At 44.0% G+C, this 25,675-nt stretch overlaps 1 protein-coding gene across 1 annotated transcript; it reads right to left on the reverse strand.

The window, feature by feature from the left end:
* Nucleotides 1-13,322: 13,322 nt before the first annotated feature.
* On the reverse strand, nucleotides 13,323-23,092 carry LOC132823088 (uncharacterized). Its single transcript, XM_060836627.1, has 4 exons — nucleotides 22,769-23,092; nucleotides 18,472-18,714; nucleotides 16,847-17,116; nucleotides 13,323-13,696 (listed from the first exon to the last, which is right to left on the reverse strand). Exons 1-4 carry the CDS (start codon nucleotides 23,019-23,021, stop codon nucleotides 13,323-13,325), a joined length of 1,140 nt encoding a protein of 379 aa, XP_060692610.1. The 5' UTR covers nucleotides 23,022-23,092.
* Nucleotides 23,093-25,675: the final 2,583 nt, after the last annotated feature.

A 25,675-nucleotide genomic window follows, 5' to 3' on the forward strand; every position in this document is an offset into this window, starting at 1 on the left:
GGGCAGGTGCTGGCAGGTGGGACTAGATTGGGTTGGGATATCTGGTCGGCATGGATGGGTTGGACCGAAAGGTCTGTTTCCATGCTGTACATCTCTACGACTCTCTGACTCTATGACTATGGTACATAATTCCTAATATATATATTTAAAAGAAAATTCACACAGCTAGAGATGATTGCAGAAGTACACTAAGTGATTTGCTGAAAAGAAAGACTAGGGAATGTCACATTTAAAAATCTAAAAGGAATTTCAAACAATGCTCAAACAGAAAGAGGCAAGATAAAACAGACTGAATCAATTTGAAAACATTAACTGGATTCCCATTCCCTATCAATCTGGATCTAATGCCATTTGCATTTCAATTCACAAATTAAACTTCGAGTGCCTACTGAATCCACAATCTACAGTAAAATCCCTGTTACAGCTATTGATTTCACTGCTGGCCTGGTAACACTTGGACATAATTTCTTTTTAAATTCCACTCCGATATAGATTTGGACTTGCCTGGATACAGATGTACGGCCACAGTAATTACAGTAGCATCATTTTCCTGCACTTCACATGTGAATAAACTTCTTTCAATATTTCTGATGATCAGATAGATACTGCCATTTAGTTGAATCTCATCAGTGTTGTTCTCACTGTTATGCCAAAATGGATAGCTCTGTTTCCAGTGGAGAGTCAATGTATCTGAGAATCTGGAGATGGTGCAATTGAGGGTGATGTCGCTGCCTGCTACAAGTCTCCATGAAACGGTCCCAACTGTAAAAATAGAGATGTGATCTGTGGCAGTGATTGATAAATTGAACTTTCTCTGAAACATATTCACAATTCTTTTTCCAAAGTTGGCAATTTTAAGATGCATTATTCAGGACACAACTCAATAGCAACAAAAACATTCAGTAGCAATAAAAAAAGTAGGATCAGAAGTGGGCAATAAAGATGCTTCTCTATTCAGTAAAATCACAGCTGTATTTTTATATCACTTCCACTTTCCAAGCAAATCCTCATATCCATTGATTTTCTGCGTCCAAAAATAACCTTGCAATTAGCATAAAAGTTAGTGAGTTGCCAAATAAAGGGGATTACTGCTTGTTAAATGCTTTATTAACTGCATATCTTATCTCATTAAATATTCAACTTCCTATCTTACCAAATGCCTCAAACACACCATCTCAACATGAAATCAGAGCGGATACATGGACACTGGCTGCAAACAGCCTCCAAGCAAACATCACTCAGGCATGATCCATGGATACCATGTCCATGGACATTGGCATCCAAGATTTGCCAATCCCTCGGGATCCTCATGGTTTCAATGTATCCACTTACAGGATGCTTAAGAAGCACAGGGAGAAAGTGAGGACTGCAGATGCTGGAGTACCAAAGTTGAAAAATGTGGTGCGGGAAAAACACAGCAGGCCAGGCAGCATCCGAGGAGAATCAAGGAGCACCACATTTTTCAACTCAGCTAAGGAAGCACAGTCAGGGTATACTAGCAACTAGCATTGAAAGATGAGTGCATTTGTCCTTCAGTCAGAATCAAAGTCTATCAGCACTGCTGTACAGAGGAACATTGATTATCTGAATGAGATGGGGATCACTACCTCATTTCGGATAATTGATTATTCAGTCAATTGTTTCAATGCCTCTCCTCCAGGACTCAGAGTTTTCTGAAGTTTCCTTTTTTCTCACTCTGCCTGCCTTGCTCCCTCCCTCTCTCTCTGTTTCAGGGTTTGTTTCTGAGTAGATACACACTTGTGTGTAAGGGGCCTGCTGCACTGCTGAAGCCTCCCCCACAATAGCCCATCAGTTCAAAGGGACTGACACAACAAGCACTTGCTAAAGTCTGCTCTCCGTTCAGGAGACAAGGCAGCAGCACACAGCGAGCGAGTCCCCGCCCCACACCCACTCCCACCTCTGCTCCCCATCCACCCCCCCGCCCAGCCCCTGACACCGTCCAGTCCGCCGCATACCTCCCCCCCCCCCCCCCCACCCCTGTAAAATCCCTGCCTCTGGTGCTCCGAACCCTGTCTGCCCAACACTCCCGTCCAACTTCCCCCGCACCTCCCCTGCCCCGCCCCTATCTGCCCATTCCCTCAAACCCATCCCCCGCCCCTGTCTGCTCCCATCTGCTCTGTCCTCCGCCCTCCCTACCCTGTCCAACCCCGCACCCCGTCCACCCCCTCCTCCCGGCCAACCCACACCCTGTCCACCACCCCCCCCCCCCCACTGAACATCGCATCCTGTCCACACCCATCCACCCCTCCAACCCTATCCACCCCAGCCGCCATCCGCCCCCCAACCCCAACCATCCCGCCCCTGTCTGCCTGCCAACTTCCCGTCCCCCTCCGCTCTCCGTCCCTGTCTGCCCACTTCCCCCAAACCCATCACCCACCCCCATCTACCCTCTCCCCACCTGGTTTGCTCTGCCCCCCGAACTCTATCCGTCTGCCCTCAGTCATCCCCCCAACCAGTCCAACCCTGCTCCCCATCAGCACCCCCCATCCCGTCCGCACCCCCCCATCCCATCCAACATCACCCCTGTCCACACCCGTCCAGCCCCCCAACTCCATACACCCCTGCCTCCATTCACCCCTGCCCTCCACACTGCCACCACCCTGTGTCCACCCCTCCATCAGCCCCCCAACACTGCCCACATCCCCAACCAAGTCCACGCATGCCCCTGTCCGTCCCAACCCCTATCTGCCCCCGTCTTCCCCCCATCCAACCCTGTCCACACCCTAACTCCATCCACCCCCGGTCCCCCCATCCGCCTCTGCACCTTGACACACCTCATCAGCCCCTCCAACCCAGCCACATCCCCAGCCCTGTCCACCCCAGTCCCCATCCACCCCCCTATCCTCATCCACCCTGCCCCCATCTGCCCCCGCCACCCGTCCGCTCCCCCATCAGCCCCCCAACCCCGACCACATCCCCAGCCCTGTCCATCCCCACCTCCATCCAACCCCTATCCCCGTCCACCCCCGCCCCCATCTGCCCCGCTGCCTGTCCGCTCCCCCATCCATCCCACTAACCCCCTCAGATTCCGATCCCACTCCCTATCCACTCCCCCATCCACACCCCCAAATCTGTCCACCTCCACCCCTGGTCTGCCCTCTTACCCCCCCCCCCCCCAAACCCCGTTCAACACCGCTGCCCCACCACTGTCCCACCCTGCCACCCAGTGCGCAGTCTTCGGATAATCCGAAATTTGGATAATTAATATTCGGATAATCAATGTTCCTCTGTATTGATTTGCTCTTTTGTGCAAATGTATAGATTGAGTGGTTCCACTGTTTGTTGGCAGGAATCTGTCCAGGGTTTTGGGTGGGGAAACATCTTACTGTCAGACACACTGACACATCAAACTAACACTTACAGGATATGTGAACTGCTTGTGTGGCAAATACACAACCCATTTATTTAAACAAATGGAGCATCAGAGAGTCCATCTCTGACTCTTCCCCTTCACTTCTCTGATCTAATTCTGAGGACTGGCTGTCCACCAATATCGACAAAAATTCACCAACTCTCACAGTTACCTCAAATATACACTTTAAAACCCTGCTCCTGTAAAGATTCCATTCTATTCTCCCATTTTTTCCATCTCCATGGCATTTGTTCAGACAATGTCACCTTCCATTGGGATGCCTCCAACAAGATGTCCTTTTTATTTAAGCGAAGAATCCTCCCCATTGTGCTTGATAGTGCCCTGAAGCACATCTGTACCATCTCCCGCCCTTTAGCCCTCACCCCTAGAACAACAATGAGGTTCACTTTGTCCTCAATTTTCACTGCCCAGTCTCTGTCTTCAAAGGATCAACCTCTGCAATTTCTGCCAACTCCAGCATCACCTTCCCTCCACACTGTCAGCATTCCACATGGACCATTCCCTCCCTGACACCTTGATCCATTACTTCATTCCTCCTAATTCTTTCTCACTCGTCCATGGCAACTTCCCATGAAGCTGCATTTCACTTGCCTTCATTCAATTCAGTCTCCTGCATTCACAGCTCACAATAGTTTTCTTTACATTGGAGAGACCAAACACAGACTGTGTGACCACTTTGCGGAACACCTCTACTCTGTATGAGTGACTCTGACTTCCCAGTTGCTTGCCATTTCAATAAAACACTTTGCTCCCATTCTAGCATTTCTATCCTGGACATGCTATAATATTGCAACAAAGCACAACACAAGCTCAGGCAACGTTTTATTTTCCATCTAACCACTTTTTAACCTCAAGGACTCAATTTAGAATTCCATAACTTCAGAGCATAAGCTCTGTGTCCTGAATTGTTCTTATATCCTCGAACCCTTTCATCTCTCAACAACATCCCAATACCTGTCTCCCCTTAAGATACGCACACATACCACATGCACATACATAGTCACGCACACATACATATGCACACAAGCATGAATGCAAACACACACACAAGCACTCACACACATGCGGATGCACATACAGACGCACACATAGGCATGCATACAGACACATATGTACGCACACACGCATACACAGAGCCATGTCTTGTTTGTTTCTTGATGACTTTTCTCTTGGCAGAGCAGCCACAGTTGTTCCTTTACATACCTTCATCACTCCTTAACCACCATTATCAACCGTAACTTTCACTGTGAGCACCCTCACAATCTGTTCCTGTTCCTCCTCCCCATCTGCCTAGCATTAAAAAATATTAATTTGAACTCCTTTTACTTCCAATGACGAGCTATATTGGACTTGCAATGCTAACTCTGCGTCTCTCTCCCCACAGATGCTGCTAAAGCTGCTGAGTGTCTCCAGCAGTTTCCATTTTTATTCCAGATTTCCAATACCTGCTTTTGCTTTTATTTGAGAGATTTTTCGAAGGTTTTTCACAATCAGGAGAAATGAGTTTCCCTGCCGTATCTCAACAAACTGACTTTGTTAATTATATACCTCTCCTTTATGGCATTGCTCATGTTTGTTTTGAGTGCAATTTTTCCACATCACCACTCACAGATATCCTGAAATTCGCCAGCATGCCTTGCTCTGCTGCCAGCCTTAACAGCCCATTGTGCAACTGGACAAATAATCTCAGTCCGGAACTGCACTGCGCAGTTCCTAACATTTACCCTGGACATGGAGAAAAGGGCTGAAAAATGTGTTGCTGGAAAAGCGCAGCAGGTCAGGCAGCATCCAAGGAGCAGGAAAATCGATGTTTCGGGCATAAGCCCTTCTTCAGGAATCAGGGCAATATCAGTGTCTCTCCCCCAAGTGGACAGGAACCTGGACATCTTTTTGGATGAGCTGGTTCACAACCAGGGCTTTCTCTTCCCCACCAGGACCAGCAATGGAGACTGTGACACAAGCCTTATACAATGGTGCTCCCAGGTTAGAGATATATCAGCCATTGAAGGAAGGTCAATGAAGAAGGTCTGTCCACTCCAGTATTTTCTTTCTGGTGCCTCACACTCACTCTATCTCTGCTACTGTTCCACCTCCCACCAAGAGTCACTCACTACAACATTATTATCCACAACATCTCCCCTCAATCATTACCATACGCCCAACACCACTAACCTTGCATACCCTCTGTGCTGCCTACTCACTCACTTGGCACACCTCCCACCTTCACATAAAATAACTGATGTGCCAGCCTGTCTTCTGTAATATTTCTTTTTTATTCAGTGAGGTCAACCACCCACAATAGAGCAGAGTCGATGGGTACTGTACTGCCAGTTATTCAGCTTCTCAACCCTTGTGTGGAGAGGATCCTGACTCTGGGGACTTGATCAGTTGGTGGACTATGTCCAACCCCTTGGACTAGTAGCGAATGTTGTTTTTAATTATTGAACTGTAGTCCCTGAGCAAAATGATCCCTTTGACTTGGCTGAGGCCTGCTGACAACCATGACAAAGCTTCCTGCCCTTGTGTCTGTACCAAATGTCAAGGCAAGACAGAAGAATTATGAGTCTCATAATCCTAGCTGAAGGGGCAAAGTGCAAAAAGGAGAGGCATGGCAATACAAGACAGGAATACTCTGAACATCAAAGTGAGTGAACGTTATGACAGCAAGGAAAGAAGCAGTGATGTAGTCTTGTCCAGTCCATGAGTTGGGTGTGTGTCCCTGAGCATACGGTGTCCTTGCTGCAGCATTATAATAATAATTGTTGGTGTGACCCAAGGTGTAGCATTGAAGTGCAGAAGCATCCTGTACATGGAACAGAGATGTACCATGCAAGTTCTTAGGGATTGGCATATATTGGAATGCCAATACCTGTGGATGGTGGTGAGCATGATGCCAGTGCCCATGGAGTGCACTCTGAGATGTTGGTAGCTGGTGTCCAACACGGAGGCTATACAGAATAAACTGCAAACTAAATTCACCAGGTACCCATTCTGATTTCTATGCTGAGTTTTTGTGACGTTTAGTTTGTTTGACAAATTTGATAAGATACAAAGCTGAGGCAGGTAGGGCAGTTAAAAAAAAACAATATTCCCCCATTAATGGGCAACTCGCTGTTGCCTAGCAAGAACCTCACCATGCTCTATGTGAACCGCATAAAAGTTTTCAAGAGTTGCTTCTGACATGGAGAAAGGTCAGACTGGACTTATCATCCAATTCTACCATAAATGTGCATTCTAGCTCCTAATCTTCATTCCCTCAGCAAGAAGCAGGTATACTCTTAACCTGCTCAAAACAACAGTTCCTCGATTAACAAAAACACCAATAGAAATTGCTGGCGAAACTAAGCAGGTCTGACTGCATCTAGGAGGAGAAAGCAGAGTTAATGTTTTGGGCCCAGTGACTCTTCTTCAGAACTGATTGTTGCTTGTTAAAGGTAAATGATAAGTAGAGATGGAGCCCAGAGAGAGAAAACGTCAGCTCAGCAGTGAAAAGACTGGATAAAAGTCAGCCTGGGGGGAGTCAATAGCTGTTAATGGGAACCATTAGTAGCTGACAATGAGATGGTTGTTGGAGCAGCCCATGTGATGACAGGGTCTAGGGTGGAGGGGTGGGTGAAGGACATGGAAAAAGATGCTCACGCCCAAAAAGTTTTGAACTTGATAGTAAGTCCTGAAGGCTGCAGGGTCCCCAAGTAGAAAATGAGATGCTGTTCTTGCAACTCATGCTGAACTTCACTGGAGCATTGTAGCAAGCTCAAGACAGAGGCATTAGCCAGAGAACATGGTGGTGTGTTGAAATGGCAGGTAACCAGAAACTCAGAGTCGTTTTTGTGGACAGAACATAAATGTTCTACAATGTGGTCTCCCAGTCTATGTCTTGACTCTCCAATGTAGAGGAGATCACATTGTGAGCAGCGCATACAATAGACTGCACTAAGTGAAGTGCAGATAAAAGGCTGCTTCATCTGGAAAGTATGTCTGGGGCCTTGAATAGTGAGAAGGGAAGAAGTAAACATGCAGGTGTCACACCGCATACAATTGCAGGGGAAGGTCCCATGGGTATATGGGAAGGTGTTGCGTGTGAGGGAGGAGCGGACCCAGAGGGATTGGTGTTTGCAGAAGACTAACAAGGTAGGGGAGAGGAATATATGTCTGGTGGTGGCATCCCACTGCAAGTGCTGGAAATGGTGGCTTATGATCCTTTGGAATGGATGCTGGCGGAGGGCAAGAGAGGACCGGGGTCTTTGCTGACAATGAAGGTGGGCAGAGAAGGAATGAGGGTAGAAGTGTGGGAGAAGGGTGGGCCACAGCTGAAGGCTTGTCACTGCTAGACCTGCTAAATTTCTGATTTTGTTTCAGATTTCCAGTATCTGCAGTTCTTTGGAGTATTTTTTTGTTTAGATGTCATCAATCAATCCTTCATGTCTAGAATTAGGTTTTATTGTCACATATACTCAAGTACAGAAGTACAGGAGTACAGTGAAAAGTTTACAACATCACCTGTCGTGGTGCCATCTTAGGTACAAAGTACCTTGGTACAAATCTTAGATTCAAAAAGAGGAATAAAGAAGGAAAGAAGTTGCATTACCTTACAGTGCTTCATTGTATACATTAGAAATAAGACATAGTTAAAATGATAAACATTACAGTCAAATAAACAGATTACAGATAAAGATTACATTGTAATAGCTCAGTGCAGGATCTTCCATATGTGGTCTGACTGCCTCACAAGCCACTGATCACCCATGCCTCACCCACTCAGTATTCTGAATTAAGTCTTCACATCTCCTCTCAGGATCATTATTTACAAGAGCGGTTCAAAATCTTTCCTTTGCTCTGACAGCCTTATAGTAAAACATTATTTTAACTCAATTCTCACATGGGTCTTGGCACATACTCTTTAGCTTCGTAGAGTCACTGAGCACCCGCGTTGTATTTGTGGTTATGAAAACAGATGGATAGTGTCATAGAGATGTACAGCACAGAAACAGATCCTTCAGTCCAATTTGCCCATGCCGATGAGATATCCTAATCTAATCTAGTCCCATTTGCCAGCACTTGGCCCATATCCCTCTAAACCCTTCCTATTCATAAGCCCATCCAGATGCCTTTTAAATACTGCAATTGTACCAGCCTCCACCACTTCCTCTGGCAGCTTATTGCATTCATGCACCACCTTCTATGTGAAAATGTTTCCCCTTAGAGCTCTTTTATAATTTTCTCCTCTCACCCTAAATCTATGGCCTCCAGTTCTGGACCTGCCTACCTACAAGTGAAAACACTCTGTCTATTTAAAGCACAGCAGGTTAGGCAGCATCCAAGGAACAGGAAATTCGACGTTTCGGGCCAGAGCCCTTCATCAGGAATGAGGAGGATGTGCCAAGCAGGCTAAGATAAAAGGTAGGGAGGAGGGACTTGGGGGAGGGGCGATGGAGATGTGATAGGTGGAAGGAGGTCAAGGTGAGGGTGATAGGTTGGAGTGGGGTGGGGGCGGAGAGGTCAGGAAGAAGATTGCAGGTTAGGAGGGCGGTGCTGAGTTGAGGGAACCGACTGAGAGAAGGTGGGGGGAGGGGAAATGAGGAAACTGGAGAAATCTGAGTTAATTCCTTGTGGTTGGAGGGTTCCCAGGCGGAAGATGAGGCGCTCCTCCTCCAGCCGTCGTGTTGTTATGTTCTGCTGATGGAGGAGTCCAAGGACCTGCATGTCCTCGGTGGAGTGGGAGGGAGAGTTAAAGTGTTGAGCCACGGGGTGGTTGGGTTGGTTGGTCCGGGCGTCCCAGAGGTGTTCTCTGAAGCATTCCGCAAGTAGGCGGCCCGTCTCCCCAATGTAGAGGAGGCCACATCGGGTGCAGCGGATGCAATAGATGATGTGTGTGGAGGTGCAGGTGAACTTGTGACAGATATGGAAGGATCCCTTGGGGCCTTGGAGGGAAGTGAGGGAGGAGGTGTGGGCGCAAGTTTTACATTTCCTGCGGTTGCAGGGGAAGGTGCCGGGAGTGGAGGTTGGGTTGGTGGGGGGTGTGGACCTGACGAGGGAGTCACGAAGGGAGTGGTCTTTGCGGAACGCTGATAGGGGAGGGGAGGGAAGTATATCCCTAGTGTTGGGGTCCGTTTGGAGGTGGCGGAAATGACGGCGGATGATACGCTGTATGCGGAGATTGGTGGGGTGGTAGGTGAGAACCAGTGGGGTTCTGTCTTGGTAGCAGTTGGAGGAGCGGGGCTCAAGGGCGGAGGAGCGGGAAGTGGAGGAGATCCGGTGGAGGGCATCGTCGATCACATCTGGGGGGAACCTGCGGTCCTTGAAGAAGGAGGCCATCTGGGCTGTACGGTATTGGAACTGGTCCTCCTGGGAGCAGATGCGGCGGAGACGAAGGAATTGGGAATATGGGATGGAGTTTTTACAGGGGGCAGGGTGGGAGGAGGTGTAGTCCAGGTAGCTGTGGGAGTCAGTCGGTTTATAGTAGATGTCTGTGTTGAGTCGGTCGCCCGAGATAGAAATGGAAAAGTCTAGGAAGGGGAGGGAGGAGTCTGAGACAGTCCAGGTGAATTTGAGGTCGGGATGGAAGGTGTTGGTAAAGTTGATGAACTGTTCAACCTCCTCGTGGGAGCACGAGGCAGCGCCGATACGGTCATCGATATAGCGGAGGAAAAGGTGGGGGTTGGTGCCAGTGTAGTTGCGGAAGATGGACTGTTCCACATATCCTACGAAGAGACAGGCATAGCTGGGGCCCATGCGGGTTCCCATGGCAACTCCTTTAGTTTGGAGGAAGTGGGAGGATTGAAAAGAGAAGTTATTCAGGGTGAGGACCAGTTCAGTCAGTCGATGGAGGGTGTCAGTGGAAGGGTACTGGTTGGTGTGGCGGGAAAGGAAGAAACGGAGGGCTTTGAGTCTTTCGTGATGGGGGATGGAGGTGTACAGGGACTGGATGTCCATCGTGAAGATAAGGTGCTGGGGAACGGGGAAGCGAAAATCATGGAGGAGGTGGAGGGCGTGGGTGGTGTCCCGAACGTAGGTGGGGAGTTCTTGGACTAAAGGGGACAGAACCGTGTCGAGGTACGCGGAGATGAGTTCGGTGGGGCAGAGACAATGGGTCGGCTGGGGCAGTCAGATTTGTGGATTTTGGGCAGGAGGTAGAAACGGGCAGTGCAGGGTTGTGGGACTATGAGGTTGGAGGCGGTGGATGGGAGATCCCCTGAGGTGATGAGGTTATTGATGGTCTGGGAGATGATGGTTTGGTGGTGGGAGGTGGGGTCATGGTCAAGGGGGCGATAAGAGGAGGCGTCCGCGAGCTGGCGTTTGGCCTCAGTGGTATAAAGGTCGGTGCGCCAAACTACTACTGCGCCTCCCTTGTCTGCCGGTTTGATGGCGAGGTTGGGGTTGGAGCGGAGGGAGTGGAGGGCTGCACGTTCTGAGGGTGAGAGGTTGGAGTGGGTGAGAGGGGTGGACAGGTTGAGTCGGTTGATGTCGCGGCGGCAGTTGGCTATAAATAGATCGAGGGCGGGTAAGAGGCCAGCACGGGGTGCCCAGGTGGATGGGGTATGTTGGAGGCGGGAGAAGGGGTCGTCAGAGGGTGGGTGGGAGTCTTGGTTGTAAAAGTAGGCACGGAGGCGAAGGCGGCGGAAGAATTGTTCAATATGTTGCCGCCGCTACATCAACCGACTCAACCTGTCCACCCCTCTCACCCACTCCAATCTCTCACCCTCAGAACGTGCAGCCCTCCACTCCCTCTGCTCCAACCCCAACCTCACCCTCACCTTGACCTCCTTCCACCTATCACATCTCCATCGCCCCTCCCCCAAGTCCCTCCTCCCTACCTTTTATCTTAGCCTGCCTGGCACATTCTCCTCATTCCTGATGAAGGGCTCTGGCCCAAAACGTCGAATTTCCTGTTCCTTGGATGCTGCCTGACCTGCTGTGCTTTAACCAGCAACACATTTTCAGCTCTGATCTCCAGCATCTGCAGACCTCACTTTTTACTCTGTCTATTTATCCTATCCATGAAAAATAGTGAATTATTGGTTGAAATGATGGAATCCAGATGTATTTTGCAAATGATAATTTGTTAATAATCTGTTAATGCACTATTGCCTCAGGTTAGATTAGATTCCCTACAGTATGGAAACAGGTGTAGACTTTCCAAAAGTCTACACTGACCTCCGAAGAGTAACCTACCCTATATTTACCCCAAGCTTGGCAATTTAACATGGCCAATTCACCTGAACTGCAAATCTTTAGATTGTAGGTGGAAACCGGAGCACCCAGAGGAAACCCACACAGACACGGGGAGAATGTGCAAACTCCACACAGACCTTCGCCCAAGGTGGAAATCAAACCCAGATCCCTGGCAATATGAGGCAGCAGTGCTAACCACTGAGCCACCATGCCACCCAATCAGAAGGACATAGAATGATGTAACTGGAAAAAGACAATATTGTCGAGGAGAATACTGAGATACAAACTCCTAGACCTAGACAGGATTGACATTCACAAAGAGGTGGTGTTAGCAATTCTGGACATTGTGAAAAATAGATAAATCTCCTGGGCCAGATGGGATTTATCCTAGAATTCTGGGAAGCTAGGGAGGAGATTGCAGACCTTTTGGCTTTGATCTTTATGTCGTCATTGTCTACAGTAATAGTGCCAGAAGACTGGAGGATAGCAAATGTTGTTCCCTTGTTCAAGAAGGGGAGTAGAGACAACCTTAGTAATTACAACCCAGTGAGCCTTACTTCGGTTGTGCGTGAAGTGTTGGAAAGGGTTATAAGAAATAGGATTTATAATCATCTAGAAAGGAATAATTTGATTGAGGATAGTCAACCCAGTTTTGTGAAATATTACATCATGCCTCACAAATCCTACTGAGTTCCTTGAGAAGGTGACCAAACAGTGATATAGGCGTTTGATAAGTGTCCCCATGGTAGGCAATTGCAGAAAATATGGCGGCATGGGATTAAGGGTGATTTGGCAGTTTGGATCAAAAATTGGCTAGCTGAAAGAAGACCGAGGGTGGTGATTGATGGGAAATGTTCATCCTGGAGTTCAGTTACTAGAGGTGTACCACAAGGATCTGTTTTGGGGCCACTGCTGTTTGTCATTTTTATAAATGACCTGGATGAGGGTGTAGAATCATGGGTTATTAAATTTGGTGTTGACACTAAGGTCAGTGGAGTTATGTATAGTGCTGAAGGATGTTGCATAGATAAGCTGCAGAGCTGGGCTGTTAGGTGGCAAATGGATTTTAATACAGCAAAGTGTGAGGTGATTCACTTTGGAAAGAGCAACAGGAATACAGAGTACTGGGCTAATGGTAAGATTCTTGGCAGTGTAGATGAACAGAGAGATCTCGGTGTCCATGTACATAGATCCCTGAAAGTTGCCACGCAGGTTGATAGGGTTGTGAAGAAGGCGTACAGCATGTTAGGTTTTATTGGTAGAAGGAGTGACTTTCAGAGCCATGAGGTCATGTTGCAGCTGTAACGTTCTATGTTCTGACTTCTGAATAACATTTTCTTAACGCGAGGGGAACTGAGTCCCAAAGCAGCAGAACGTACCTTAGTGCAACTGAATGCTGGTGTGGAGCAGACAGGAGGTTTGGAGCAGAGCAGGGCAGTTGCTGGACTGAGGCCTGGTTCAGGCGGTCAGACCAATGCTGCTGCAATGTAACGTCTATTTGAAATTCTTTAGCAGACTGTAATTTTAATCCTTTAACTATGTTATAACTATCTTATTCCTAACTTATTTTTTAGACACTGTAAATAATGCTACCACTTTTCCTTTTGCAACCAAGATTTGTACCCAAGTAATTGTACCTAAGATCGTGCCATTAGAAGCAGCCATTGTAAAGATTTTTCACTGTACTCCTGTCCTTCTGTCCTGGAGTACACGTGATAATAAAGGATATTCTATTCTATTCTTTGGAATGAGTATTCTAATTATTGCTGTAATAATGCTCATTTTTCTTACCTTTAATGCCAAACAATTCATATTGTTTCAGGATTGTGGTATTGGACTGTCCTTGTCGACAGCTGAACATTCCTGCGAGCTCAAATCCAGGTCTTGTAATCCTCAGATTAAGGGTATCATTAACCTGATTTATCTGGTTGTATAGGCTTTGTGTGTCGTTGTACTCCTTGCTCCATTGTACTTTCCACCTTGTACCATCGCTGTGAAAAATACCCAACTGCTCTGTCAATTGTTGCCCAGAATGTGGTTTCCATTCCCAGGTGACAGGACCATTTCCAGCATGTTCTGGACCATTTAATACTAAGTTGTTGGAATTTTCTGAAAAAAAGACTGTATTTCCTGCAAAGAAAAAGCACATTTTAAAAAAATAATTAAGTGACAGCTCAATCACCCAAGGAACATAATAATGTGTTCTTTAATTCACTCATGGGATATAGGCATCATTGGTTGGGCCAGCATTTATTCCCCATCCTGAGTTAAATTATTTACAATGTGCAATTTCTTTAAAAACTTCATTCAGGAATCCAGGGATTATAACAATGTTGCTTATTGAAGCTTAATGGGCACAAACTGATTGTCACTTTCTTATTACAACTGAAACCATGCATTGGAGGAAATGCAAAAGTGTACTCGAAGGTTGTGAAAGATCTCTTGGGATGGAAGTTACTTTTTCGTTTTTCAGTTTGACTCATTACCCAATTCTTGCCTCTGTTATTTCTCCTTTCAAAACATGAAATTAATAATTGCTCTTGGTGTTTTTAATGCAATGGCTGAGTGATGAAAATCAGGGACCCACGAGAAGTGAGAGTCTGAGGAATGTGGAAATCTCAAAGAGCACCAGGGAGTAATGGAGGTAAGGTGGCACGGTGGCTCAGTGGTTAGCACTGCTGCCTCACATGCGCCAGGGACCTAGGTTCAATTCCTGCCTCGGGTGACTGTCTGTGTGGAGTTTGCACATTCTTCCCAGTGTCTGTGTGGGTTTCCTCTGGGTGCTCCAGTTTCCTCCCACAATCCAAAGATATGCAGGTTAGGTGAATTGCTCATAGTCAGGGGTAAAATTTAGGAAAGGGGAATGGGTGTGGGTAGGTTACTCCTCCGTGGGGTTGGTGTGGACTTGTTGGGCTGAAGGGCCTGTTTCCATACTGTAGGGAATCTAATCTAAGGTGGTATGAGTCCATGGAGGAATTGGAACACACTGGGATGGATTTTTCCCTCTCTAGTGTAGTGTGAGAGGTGATTAAGAAGGGGAAATAATTGGGTGAGTTGGCTGTGGAGGGAAACTCCAACCCCCTCCCTTCATGCCACCTCAGAAATTATGTTCTGGCTGGGAAGCTCCATGTGCAAGCTTCTCAACCCATCATGAGTTGCTGATACAGCTAAAGGCAATTGTGCCTAGAATTCCATCGTGAAGAACTCTTGCAAGATGTCCTGTGGCTCAGATGATCAGCCTTCAATAAATACAATCATTCTCCTTTGTGCTAGGTAGGAGTCCAAACAACATTTTCCCATTATCCCTTTCACTCCAGTTTTGATAGGGCTCCTTCTCATACTTAGTCAAATACTGTCTTGATGTCAAAGGCAGTCATCCTCACTTCCCTTAGTCATAGAGTCATAGAGGTCTGCAGCATAGAAAAAGGTCCTTTAGTTCATTGAGTCTGTGCTCATCAAAAACAAACACCTAACTATTCTAATCCCATTTTGCAACACTTGGTCCATAACCTTAACAGATTTGGAACTGCAAGTGCAGATGTAAAAGGTCAGCACATTTTTCCCATGTTTAGTCCAAGGCTGAACTGAGACTAGAAGCTTAGTGGCCCGAACAGAACACAAAGTGAGCACCAGTTAGGAGACTATTGCTGAGCAATAGCCACTTGGTCATGGTTTTGATGACTCCTTCCATCACATGGGTATTAATTGAGAATAGACTACTGGGGTGATAAGTAGCTGAGTTGGATTTGTCCTATGTTTTGTGGATACAACATAGTTGGGAAACTTTACAGATTTACAGGTAAACACAATTTCAGAATAAAAAGCAAGCCATCTAAAATTGAATTCAGGATAAATATTTTCACTCAAAGGGCAATGAATCTTGGGAACTTATTATTCCAAGAAATGGTTAAAGCTCAGTCATTAAGAAAGTTCAAGACAGACATTGAGAGTTTTCTTGTTATATAAGATTTCAAAAGTGGGGAGATTGCATGTGAATATGACATTGAGGTAGATGATAATCTATGATATAAAATGGTGGTGCAGGCTTATGGGATTGGATGGCCTATGAATGTATAGAATGCTCCTATTTTCAGAGATGCTATTGTTGGAACTAACTTCAGACTGTTAATGTGAGGATTGAACAATGGGATTCCATGTTGTTTAACAACTTACAGGAAGACAGCTTCAGATATATATTTGCACCAGACTTATTGAGCCCAAATGCTTATGCCAGATGCTCATATGCAAAGCATTGGCAATGAAGTGTGAATCTGGCTCCCCACTTCAAGGCACTCCAAGACTGATCAGTACCATGTCTCAGTGCCATGGTGGCACAGTGGTGAGCACTGCTGCCTCACAGCGCCAGAGACCCGGGTTCAATTCCCGCCTCAGGCGACTGACTGTGTGGAGTTTGCACGTTCTCCCCGTGTCTGCATGGGTTTCCTCCGGGTGCTCCGGTTTCCTCCCACAGTCCAAAGATGTGCAGGTCAGGTGAATTGGCCATGCTAAATTGCCCGTAGTATTAGGTAAGGGGTAAATGTAGGAGTATGGGTGGGTTGCGCTTCGGTGGGTCGGTGTGGACTTGTTGGGCCAAAGGGCCTGTTTCCACACTGTAAGTAATCTAATCTAATCTAACCTGGGTTTATTATATTCACATTGTCTGCTGTTCCCTGTATTCCATAAGATCACAATAAATAGGAGCAGGAGTAGGTAATTCTGTCTCTCAGGCCTGCTGTGCTATTTGATAAGATCATAGCTGATATGTCCCAAATTTCACCCCCTTCTTTATACCAATTCCTCCTAGCCTATAACTCCTTTATGTTTCAAAACTCCATTTGAATTGAAAAATGTAATACTTTCAATGATGTAGCCTCCACAAACCTCTCGGTAGAGAATTTCAGGCATTCACAACCTTCTGAGAGAAGAATTTTCATGCACCTTATTCTGTAACTCTGTCCCCTATCTTGATTGCACCTGAGAAATAGTGAATCAATTGTAAAGTCCTTTGGGACTTAGTCATGAAAGTTGTTATACAAATGCAAGACTGGTTTTCTTTCATTTTCCTTGCAGCCACAGGCTTGCTTTTCATCAGAGATTCGCTGTGCACCTCGACACTGTGTCTCACATAACAGGTTTGAGGAAGCCTTTGTATTGCTTTTTTGGCATACAATATGTAGAGTTATTGGTACTACATAGTACCAATGTAGCTTCTGCTACTGTGCAATGCAGAACAATTCATTCAGTGGCAGTTTTTAATTTATTCTTCATCATTTTACTTACTTGTAATTTCCAGATAATATGGGATTATAACTTTGGGACTGTTCTGATGCAATAAAACACATGTCCAGTTCCCCTTGGCTCTGTCAGCTTTCTGAATAATCAGACGTAGGGATTTCTCTTTTTCATTATGACCAGTCACCGTTTTCTCTGCAACAACTTTACCATCACAATCGATCCAAACAAGTCTGATTGATTCAGTGACATCAGAGACAGAGCAGGTCAGGGTAATGGAGTCTTCCTCAGTCTCTGCATCAGAGGGTTCCGCTGTGACTGTGTAAACAAGGAAATCATTTAGATTTTAAACAATAACAAGATTATTGAAAACAGCATCAGCATTCTGTCCCTTACCTTTAACTGTGATGAGTTTAATGGTCATAAGCTTTGCTGAATCGGCAGTTAATGTGTAAACTCCTGCATCACCAAACAGCACTGGGGTAATCTGGATAGAAGTCATGTAGTACCAAGAAGAGGTAATTATTCGACTCCCAAAATACGTCCTTTTCAAATGTAATGGAGGAAAGGAAGCGATCTGCTCATCTTGATTTGGATAACGATCTGACTTCCAAGTCCAGGTAAGATCATGGAATTTCCCATAGAAGGTATTACTAACCAGGTGAAATTCACTGTGAAGTGTACTTGACCGAAAACATGTGTACTCAACATCACGAAAATCATATTTGACTGTAACAGAAAAAGAAGTTTTGACTTTAGCATTCTAACAGTTACAGCAGATAAAATGTTCGTTAAGCCTTTCCTTTTTTAAAAAAATAAAGGTTTCTTCAAAATTTCATTTCTCCCCCCAATTTTTAATGGGCTTCTTTGTAATTTTAAAAAAAGACAATAAAAAACTTGCGAAGAGTCAGTTAATATTGGGAGTGCACCTGGCAACTTGTTTCTAGTTAAGAATTTGGTTCACTTTGAAGCTTCAAAACAATTGCTCAAGACCCATATAATGTTGGGGCACCCAGGTTCAAATGCAGAAAGTGGAATTTGAGTTAAAAAATAAAAAAAAACTGTCCTTTCATTGAAAGGTCACTGGCCTTGAAATGTTAACTTGAATTTCCCCTCCACAGATGCTGCCAGACCTATTGAGTTTCTCTGATATTTTTCTGTTAGATTTCCAGTGCCTGCAGTTCTTGGTTTTTAATTAAAGAATCTCGGCACCAACTCCTGGACTGGGAGAACTAAATATGTGAAATATGAAATTACCTAATATATTTCTTTGGCAGAAAGGAGGGAGAGAGTAATCCTCAGTCCTAAGAGGATTTAAGAAGGCTAAGAATTTATAGCCCTCCCTTGCACTGAGCTCCAAACCTTTCACTTCCAAATGTGAACAAATCTCTTGATCCCCTCTTCATGTCTGGACACCACCTGTTGAACTATTCATGCAGGGACCAAGTGGTCTGTTCCTTACCTTGCTTTTCATTACAGTTTAATTTATTTCAGTATCTAATGAGATCTGATGAGATCTTCACTCCAAACTTACATTCCTGCAGCTTATCCAAAGAGAACAGTGCGTCCAAGGACAGTAAAATCCCATTAACCATTAGTTCCCTCTGCTGCCCTGGGAAAACTAGGAGAACAGTACTGTTTTAATATCCACTTTATTGTACATTTGGACTTACCTTGATTCACATATATATTCTCAGTAATTATGGTGGTCCCATTTTTCTGTACTTCACATGTATAGAGATTAAAAACCAGTCTTCTAATATTTCTAACTATCAGATAGACTGTATTATTCAGATGGATTTTGTCCCTCCCATTTTTCTGTTTCCAGTGAAGACTGACTGTATCCAAGAGTCTGGAGATGGTGCAACTCAGTGTGATGTCACTGCCCATTTCAGGGCTCTGCGTATCTGTCTCAACTGTAAAAACAGAGACATAAGCTGGAGAATCATTTGGTAAATAAGCAATTTCTGAAGGATAGCCGCAGTTCCAATTTTTATTTGTTTCAATATAGTGTAGATTAATAGTCATTTGGCTGTACCAATCCTGAGTATTGCTGAAAATGTCAGAAAGCTTTGACAAAATATGTCTTTCACTCATCAGAACAATTTACTGGAACAGCAATTTAAGAGAAAAAAATATATACTGCATGAGAGAAAACTGCTGGTTGGTTGGCAAGTGGACTGTGCTTGAGACATTGTTATTAGGAATTCACAAATTAACAATGATTACCTGTTAATCAAACATAAACAGAGCCTAGCAGTTAATTGCTGCAAATGTGTTGCTGGTCAAAGCACAGCAGGCCAGGCAGCATCTCAGGAATAGAGAATTCGACGTTTCGAGCATAAGCCCTTCATCAGGAATAAGAGCCTCTTATTCCTGATGAAGGGCTTATGCTCGAAACGTCGAATTCTCTATTCCTGAGATGCTGCCTGGCCTGCTGTGCTTTGACCAGCAACACATTTGCAGCTGTGATCTCCAGCATCTGCAGACCTCATTTTTTACCCCTAGCAGTTAATTGTCAATCATCATTAATACATCACAAGATTCACTATCCTCTGAGTAAAGAAATCCCTCCTCACCTCAAACTTAAATGGGATGCCTCTTAACCTGAGATTATGCCCCCGGATCTAGAGTCACCAGCCAAAAGAAATATCATTTCTCTATCTGTCTCTCTGGATAGATGGATAGACGGAATACCAAACCAGCAGGTGAAGGCAGAAATGAGACACACTTTTTTTTCTTCTTAATTGCTGCTTTGTATCACAAACATTTACCTCCTACTCACTGAAATACAGAGGGTCTCTCTTTATAAGTGCTTTTTGTACATAATTAAAACTATGCCTTTCATCTGTGTTTCATAGTATAATTAAGAAACTATCATGAAGGACCACATAGGCATTTTTTTTGTTTCTCTTGTTTTACGATTGTATTCACTCACTCTCCTTCTAGTTGTTCTCTTCCACATATTTCACAATTTTTATTTCCATCTCTCTCCTTCCTTTGCCCTGTCACTTTCTCTTTGTCTCTTCTCTCTTTTTATTTTCTAATCTTGCCTGTCTCTGCACTTGCTTCTGTAGCCATGGACAAGGAAAGACACAAGCAATGGGATTAATGCAAGTGGTCAAATTAGAGGAAGCCTCAGTGTTAGTTGATGGCTGACCAGCAAAAGAAGGTTTTTATCCCTCCCATTTTTCAAAGTGGTTCTCTGGTTCCAGTGAAAACCGACTGTATCCAAGTGTCTGGAGATGGTGTAAACTCCTGTGTCACCAACCAGCACTGGAGTAATCTGTATAGAAGTCATGTGGTACCTACAGGAGTACCATTGGGAGGTATTTATTCGACTCCCAAAATATGTCCTTTTCAAATATAATGGAGGAAAGGAAGCAATCTGGTCATCTTGATTTGGATAACAATGTGACTTCCAAGTCCAGGTAAAATCATGGAATGTCCTAAAGAAGGTATTACTAATAACCAGGTGAAATTCACTGTGAACTGTACTTGATTGATAACATGTGGACGCAGCATCACGAAAATCATATTTGACTGTAACAGCAAAAGAAGTTTTGACTTTAGCGTTCTAACAGTTGCAGCAGATAAAATGTTCGTTAAGCCTTTCCATTTTTAAAATAAAGGTTTCTTCAAAATTTCATTAACACTTCAATGCATTCCCCCCAAATTTTAAAGGGCTTCTTTGTTATTTTAAGTGTGATGTCACTGCCCATTACAGGCCTCTGCGAATCTTTCTCAACTATAAAAACAGAGAATCATTTGTTAAATAAGCATTTTCTGAAGGATAGCTGCAGTTCCAATTTTTATTTTGTTTCAAAAGGGTTTCAAATATACGGGAGCAAAATACTGATAAGATCCTCATAGGGAAGCAGTAGCACTAAGGACAAAGAGCAAAGATGCATGACCTGAATTTAAAAAAAACTTTAACCCTGCTTTCTCTGCACAGATGCTGCCAGACCTGCTGAGTTTTTCCAGCAATTTCTATGTTTGTTTCTGATTTCCAGCATCTGGAATTCTTTTGGTTTTTGTTTTAGTTTCTCAGCTGTGGAAAGAGAAATATCAACCATGAATCTAAAATAAACCAAATTATTTTCAGCTACTACTCATTAATGTCACTCTTTTCACTGTAGGTCAGAAGTTGTGATCAAAACCAAATCTAAACATAAAACCAAGGCTGATATTAAAATGCAATGCAGGGGGCGTGTTGTGTGATTTTTAACTTTCCAAAGTACCATTCTTCAGGTGAAACATTAAGTGATGCTCCATTTATCATCTCTGATGCACCTAAAAGATACAAAATATTACTCAGAGATGCAGACAAATCTGCCCAGTGCATAGTCTCATGCAAATTCTCCAAGCAATGTCATAAAAATGTTTATCTGGTCAGTAGTCATGGATGGAATTGTGGCTCAGTGATTAGCATTGCTGCCTCACAACACCAAGGACCCAGGTTCAATTCCACCCTTATGTGACTGCCTGTGTGGAGTTTGCACATTCTCCCCATGTCCTGTAAGGGATTCCTCCAGGTACACTGATTTCCTCCTACAGTCCAAAGATGTGCAGGTTAGGTGGACTGGCCATGCTCAATTGCCCATAGTGTGCAGGCTAGGTGGGTTAGCTATGGAAAATGCAGGATTATTGGGTAGATCGGTGGGTTGCTCTTTGGAGAGTTGGTATGGGCTAAATGGCCTATTTCAATACTGTAGAGGTTCTATTTCAATAAGCTGTATAAAAACATGTGTAGCGCAAATTGTCTTTTCAAGCATATCTGTTGAATAAGGCATTAAGTTTCAAAAAGGGTTAACTAGCATCATGTGTTAGGCTTCATTATTAAGATTTGAAGGACAAAGACAAGCTAAGAAGCTTTCATAACTCTTTAGCAATGTTTTGTTCTAGTCTGTTCTCGTGCTAAGTCAAAGTAGCCTACAATAATATGTATTTACTATACTTACTGATCCTGATGTCTCACAGGAAACTGTCACATACTGTATCTTAGAAGCAATGTAACTATTTAACTAGTACAATGTAATAAATCATTACTGTTTAAAATGATTGAGGTTATCTTCTGCCAAAGACTTTGCATGGGCATCCTCCCCACTATGTACCATAGAATCATAAAATCCCTAGATGTGGAAGAATGCCATTCAGCCCATTGAGACCCCACTGACCCATCGAAGGGCAGCCCACCCATTCCCTGTAACCCATGACTAATCCACCTAGCTTGCATATTCCAGGACACTACGGGCAATTTAGCACGGCTAATCCACCTAACCAGCTCACCTTTAGACTGTGGGAGAAAACCAGAGCACCTGGAAGAAACCCACACAGACACAGGGAGAACATGCAAACTTCACACAGCCAGTCATCCAAGGTTGGACTTGAACCCGGGATGCTAACACTGTGAAACAGCAGTGCTGACCATTGAGTCACTGTGCCTCCACAGTCAGTTATGAGACTTCATATCTGTAAGTTAAATCTATAAGAAGGATTGGTGGCAGTAAATCCACCCCAGCATCCCACATGGATGAGGCACACAACCAAGACATTACAAAATAATGCAATGGCAGTCATTTGAAGATTAGTTTAGCCACAATATTGTAAGAATTACAGCAGTCATTGCATTTATATAGCTGTAAAGGGCTTCAGGATATCCTGTGGTCATGAAAGGAGGTTACAAATGGAAGATTTTTCTTTTCAAATATAACAAAAACTATGATCTTACTATCATTACAGACCCAAATCAATACAAAATGGATAAATATTATTCAAGGGAAGTATGGTAATTATTGATGAAGTAATAGAATTAAAATCTATTTTTCCAAGAAGAAATTACAATAAGCAACATGCTTACTGTTGGTTGCTTTTAAGGAAGGCAGCATGATGGGTGAAGCAGCTGTTGAATAATTACTTCTTTGGAACAATTGTTGTAGTAGTATCTGTGATAATACTTGTTACTCTTACCTTTAATGCCAAACATTTCATATTGTGCCAGGATTGTGGTACCGGGATTTTCTTGTCGGCAGCTAAACAATCCTGCAAGCTCAAATCCAGGTCGTGTAATCCTCAGATTAAGGGTACTGTTAATTTGGTCTATCTTGCTGTAAATGCTTTGTAAATCATTACACTCCTTGTTCATTGCACCTTCCATCCTGTGCCATCTCTGTGAAAAATACCCAACTGCTTTGTAATTTGTTGCCCAGAATGTGGTTTCCATTCCCAGATGACAGGGTCATTTCCAACATTATCAGACACATTGAATATGAAGATGCCAGAGTTATTTAAAAAGTAGATTTGATTTTCTGTAGGAAGCAAACACAAAAATGTTTTTTTCTTAATCGAATGAAAACTCAACAATTAAATTAATTTAATTCTTATTTATAATTTAATTTACATTTTATTTACAAATTGCAGTTTGTTTTCAGAAGTTCATGCAACAATAATGAAATGCATTCACAATCCTAAAAGAAAATGAAAATAATAGAACACATATGAAATACTCAGCAGGTCACACCACAACAGTGAAGAGAGAAAATGAGTCTATATTTTAATTAAAGAATTTTTTTTTGTCAGAGTTGAAATCTAAACTAGACAAAAACGAAGGAAATAATTTTACCGCATGGAATAAATCTTTCAGAAATGTCTCTGATGTTTTTCACATCTGAAGAATGAATCACTTTGAAATAAAGTATTAGTTCTTGTGAAATTGAACAAAGCAACATTACACAAATAGCAATGAGAAAAATGACCAGATAATCTGTAATTGGTGGTCATTCATTGACAGGCCAAATGTAATTCAAATACTTATTATTTTTCTTTAAATAATGTCTCACAGATTACGATTCAGTGGAGCTATTGGGAAAAGGGCCTCAGTTTGACAACTCCTTCCAGGGAAGCACCTTGAAGTGCTTTGAAAGACTGGTCATGGCGTTAATCACCTCCAGCCTCCCCGCTACTCTTAACCCACTCCAATTTGCCTATCAGACCAACAGATCCACATCAGATGCTGTATCACTTGCCCTTCACTCCTCCCTAGAACGTCTTGACACCAAGAACTGCTACGTAAGAATCCTATTCATTGACTACAGTTTAGCCTTCAACAGTATTATCCCCTTGAGACTGATTACTAAACTCAGTGATCACAGACTAAGACCCACTCTCGACAATTGGATCCTCAGTTTCCTAACCCACAAGCCACTATCAGTGAAGATTGGGGACAATATTTCATCCTCACTAACACTCAACACTAGAGCCTCCCAGAGGTATGTATTCAGCCCTCTACTATACTCACTGTATATCCATGACTGCGCTGCCAAATACCAGACTAATGCCATTTACAAGTTTGCTGATGACACCATCATAGTCGGTCGAATCTCAGATGGTGACGAAACAGACTACAGATGGGAGGTGGAAGACCTGGAAAAATAATGCACTGAGAACAACCTAGTTCTCAATGCCAACAAAACTAAGGAACTCATTATTCACTTTCGGCGAGATGTTACTCATGTCGCCCTACACATGAACAGCACAGAGGTGGAACAAGTGGAGAGTGTCAAGCTCCTGGGAATGGTCATCCACAACAAGCTTTCTTGGACTGTTCATGTGGAAGCACTGGTTAAAACGGCTCAACCACATCCCTTCTTCCTCAGGCAGCTGAAGAAATTTGGCATGATGTCAAATACCCTTGCCAACGTTTATAGGTGGGTCATCGAGAGCATTCTGTCTGGCTGTATCACAACCTGGTATGGCAACTATACCGTCCTGAAGAAGGGCTTATGCCCGAAACATCGATTTTCCTCCTCCTTGGATGCTGCCTGACCTGCTGCGCTTTTCCAGCAATAGATTTTTCAGCTCTGATCTCCAGCATCTGCAGTCCTCACTTTCTCCATGGCAACTATACCATTCAAGACGATTATAGAGAGTGGTGAACTTGGCCCGAGCAATCATAACAGCCAACCTCCCATCTATAGAATCCATCTACCAGGCACGCTTTCAAGGAAAGGCCGCCAGCATTTTTAAATATCCATCTCACCCTGTCAATGTTTTTCTACAACCTCTACCTTCGCGGAGAAGGTACAGAAGCCTGAACACACACACACCAGCCAGTTTCACAACAGTTTCTACACTACTGTTGTTAGAATACTGAATAGACTCAAAAACTCTTAACATTCGCCTGTACCTGTGTTTTTGTTTTTGCCACTGTTTAGCTATTACTTACTATCTATGCTATTTAACTCTGTGATCTGCCTGTATTCCTCACAAGACTAAGTTTTTCATCGTGATTCGGTACACATGCCAATAAATTCAATTCAATTCAATTTGAATGTTTCAGCATTCTTTCAATACAGGGATGGATGGATAGAAGAATGTGCTGCCAAAGATGTTTGTCTTACACACATCAGGATGAATACCAGAATACCAAATTTTAAACAGTCACAACATTTACGTGAAAAGGTACAAACTGGTTGGCAAATTGGCTCTAACTAATCAAGGCATTGCCATGGAAGAAGGGATTCTGAGCCCTTTTGTTAAAGCACTTAATGTACACCCAGATTTCTGTTAGGGACAGAGTTCCAAGATTTTGACCTAGTAACAATGAGTAACTGTCATCCTTCTCCCTTCCATCCCTCCAACTGACCCCTCCTTCTAACTACCAACCAGATTCAATCCTACCATCGACGTATCAGTTCAAACCTACCACCTGTAGTCACCTATCATCACCTCATCCCTCCACCACTCTCCACACCCTTCCTTCCCTCTCTTCATCTGCACCTCCCCCAACCCCCCACCTTCATTCCTGAAGAAGGGTTATATCCAAAACATCAGACTTCTTCATTTCCTGATGCTGTGTTCTTCCAGCAGCCTGCTTAT

Source organism: Hemiscyllium ocellatum, chromosome 16 (assembly GCF_020745735.1).
Source record: "Hemiscyllium ocellatum isolate sHemOce1 chromosome 16, sHemOce1.pat.X.cur, whole genome shotgun sequence".
NCBI classification, from domain to species: Eukaryota; Metazoa; Chordata; class Chondrichthyes; order Orectolobiformes; family Hemiscylliidae; genus Hemiscyllium; species Hemiscyllium ocellatum.